The 2,914-nt window shown below is 38.8% G+C and overlaps 1 protein-coding gene across 1 annotated transcript; it reads left to right on the top strand.

Annotated features, from left to right (window-relative positions):
- The first annotated feature begins 783 nt into the window (after nucleotides 1-783).
- Nucleotides 784-2,009, top strand: LOC128860292 (fibrinogen C domain-containing protein 1-like). Its single transcript, XM_054097723.1, has 3 exons — nucleotides 784-1,082; nucleotides 1,172-1,699; nucleotides 1,778-2,009. The coding sequence occupies exons 1-3, from the start codon at nucleotides 859-861 to the stop codon at nucleotides 1,941-1,943; spliced, it is 918 nt and encodes a 305-aa protein (XP_053953698.1). The 5' UTR covers nucleotides 784-858; the 3' UTR covers nucleotides 1,944-2,009.
- The last annotated feature ends 905 nt before the right edge of the window (nucleotides 2,010-2,914 follow it).

Consider the following 2,914-nt stretch of genomic DNA (forward strand, 5'->3'; position numbering starts at 1 on the left):
TCTGAAGTAATGCGAAAGCGATTCCAGAGTGGGAGACGGTTCCAAACGAGGAGGAGTTTTTTAGTCCCGGCGATGGCAGCTTTGATGATGCATTAGGAATTTCCCCTCCCGGTATTGCTCATGGATATTAATAATTTTAATAATAACGATAATAAATTAGATGCATATACCTACATAGGTATATATGTATGTATGCATATGTAAAGGGTGATCAGATTGGATGCACTTTTTCCAATAGGATTTTTTTCACAGATCACACGTGGCTACTGTCAAACTAAATACACAATTTTTTTCAGTATGCATTAACATTTCATTATAAAAAGTTTTACGGCCGAACAATGTTGACAAACCGTAGAATTGTATTACGAAAATCGACGCTCATTTTTGGCTTACTGGCTACGTCAATAAGCAAAAATTTAATTTTTTGCATTTCTGAAAAGCACCACCTTTGCTAATTATTTTTGTTTTTTTATGATTAGACTTTTCTTAGTAGCCACAGCAAGTTTCATATTGAGCATCCCATAATTTTTCTACTTATATTCAGAGGGCCAGCGTAAAATGTGCCCAAAATACTGCTCTAGCGAAATGCTAGCATACAAACCCGCTTGCAAATCGATCGAAGCTTCCAAGCCACGGCAGCTCTTTATTCCTCACCCTATGGCATATTTTTATGCTTATCGCTTTCGCATGTATGTAAGTTGAAATGTACTATACAAATGTACAAAAGTATGAGTTTAGTTATCAGCAAATGAATGACTGCTTCATTGCAAATCCCTTAGCCACTCAGTATTGTTTTGACCTCTCCGTCGTGCAAGGCGCAAATACACAAAGAATTCGCAGTACAGACTTGCATAAAATATGTACCTTGGAAAGCTCACAGTGTTACAGTTTATTTTGGTGTTCGCCGCAAAATTGTGCTTGAGTGAAAACAATGAACTAGACGATATTTGCGTACCCGAATGCGATGTAAGCATAGATGTAATCAAACACTTTGCGGATAAATTGGGCTCGGTTGAACAACTGGTGAAGGGAATATTTGCCGGAAACGAGTCTCTACAAGCGAAGACCTCACTTAAAACGTAGTAAGTATTTTATAAGTCTAGTGCTTGTTACATTTTACATCTTTGGTTTTGAAAGTTTATTTACAAAAATATGTTTCTTTGTTCGGTAGTGAACGTCTACCCACCAATTGCATGGAAGCTGCCGTTGACACATTCAAAAGCGGCATCTATGAGATTCAGTTCGAGCGATTCAGTGAAACACCATTTTCAGTTTGGTGTGACGAAGAGACTGATTTTGGTGGTTGGATTGTCATTCAACGGCGCGTGAACAGTGATGAGTCCTTCTATCGGACTTGGCTTACCTATCAGAAAGGATTCGGTAATTTGTCTGCCAACTATTGGATAGGTTTGGAAAAATTGCACGCGCTCACCTCGAGCTGTGAACAGGAATTATACATAAAAATGGAAACCTTCGATGATAAAAATTATTACGCGAAATACGATGCGTTTGTAGTTGGTAGCGAAAATGAAGGGTATGTTTTAAGGAAAGTTGGAAAATTCAGTGGAAATTCCGGTGATTATTTGCAATACCATGAAGGCTCTAAATTCTCAACATACGATCGTGATAATGATGAAAGTGATGAAAATTGCGCCATAGTATTTGCAGGTGGTTGGTGGTACCACAAATGTTACTGGACGTGAGTAGAAACACAATCCAATATAGTATCTTTTTGTAAATTTATATTCTACATACATTGTTTTTAATATTTTTCCAGCAATTTAAATGGTGACTATGCGGAAAAATTTACCGCCAAAGGTGTAACTTGGAACGGAATAGAGGAACGTAAATCATTGAAGTTCGTGCAAATGATGATACGTCCAACAGAAAAATGCATGTTGCGCTTATCAATGAAAAACTCTTTTGTACAGAGGAAAAAATAAATCAAATAGAGATTACGGCACACAAACATTTGTACAAATTAGTGCAAATATGGCGAAAAATTAATCACCTAATTTGACGATTTGTAATTTTAGAAAATGGTTTTGGAAGTCAGTTATATATGACAGTTAAGAACTAGACAGCTGTAGTATACAAGCAGATGGTAAAAAAGAGTTATTCCAAAACATAATTGGATGATTAATTTTACGCCGCTTTGTATCTTTCATTTCTTTATTTTTATAAGTCTTCAGTTACAGCAATAATCGCCTAAGTAGAAAATCATATCTGCTGTTACTGTTGCTCTACAATTTGTTTTTAACAGTTACTTAAAAAAGTGAGCAGTTATGAGAACCACCGATGGTCAGGTTAGCCAAGTTGCTTGTCTAAAATGCGACAATCGGTGGCCCTAAAGCCCATTGTGATACCTGCATTTGATTTCCAAGCATTATTATTGCCCCTAGGTTAGGTTAGGTTGGTATGGTTGCCTAAAGAATGGGCACACTTGGACGAAGAAAAATGGGTTCCTCCTTTATGATACCATTATGAAGGAGGTGAGGTGAAAGAGAAAGACCGATGGGATACAGGGAGAGGGCGGGGAGAGGTGGTGCTGGGATGGTTAGGAGAGTGGGTTTAGAGTGTGTGGATTACGAACGATGGCTATGCCGCGTTTGCGCTTTGTGCTGCTAATGTCAGCACCAGCTATATCAGCAGGCATAGCAAAGAAGTAAGAGCCAAGATGCCTGGATCTTAGCCCCGCCAGAGCAGGACAGCTAAGAAGAGGGTGCTAAAATGATTCCACCTCATCCTCTATAAATCCAGTGTAAACAGGACTTGAGGTGATTCCAAGTCTCACAGTATGCATTCCTCGCGCATAGTGACTTGTGAGAAAACCTCAGAAGCTCGCTCGACAGCCCTCGGTAAACACGTGGTCAGAAGGATTTCGCGACCTTACAAGTTTGTGTACTTGCCCAAC

This window comes from Anastrepha ludens, chromosome 4 (genome assembly GCF_028408465.1).
Source record: "Anastrepha ludens isolate Willacy chromosome 4, idAnaLude1.1, whole genome shotgun sequence".
In the NCBI taxonomy this organism is placed as follows: Eukaryota; Metazoa; Arthropoda; class Insecta; order Diptera; family Tephritidae; genus Anastrepha; species Anastrepha ludens.

Bases quoted from the DNA above. Each gene is read 5' to 3' on its own strand.
- LOC128860292 (XM_054097723.1), top strand. From the start codon at position 859: ATGTACCTTGGAAAGCTCACAGTGTTACAGTTTATTTTGGTGTTCGCC. The intron at 1,083-1,171 runs GTAAGTATTTTA...TTTGTTCGGTAG, and splicing joins AAGACCTCACTTAAAACGTA to TGAACGTCTACCCACCAATT. The intron at 1,700-1,777 runs GTGAGTAGAAAC...ATATTTTTCCAG, and splicing joins TACCACAAATGTTACTGGAC to CAATTTAAATGGTGACTATG.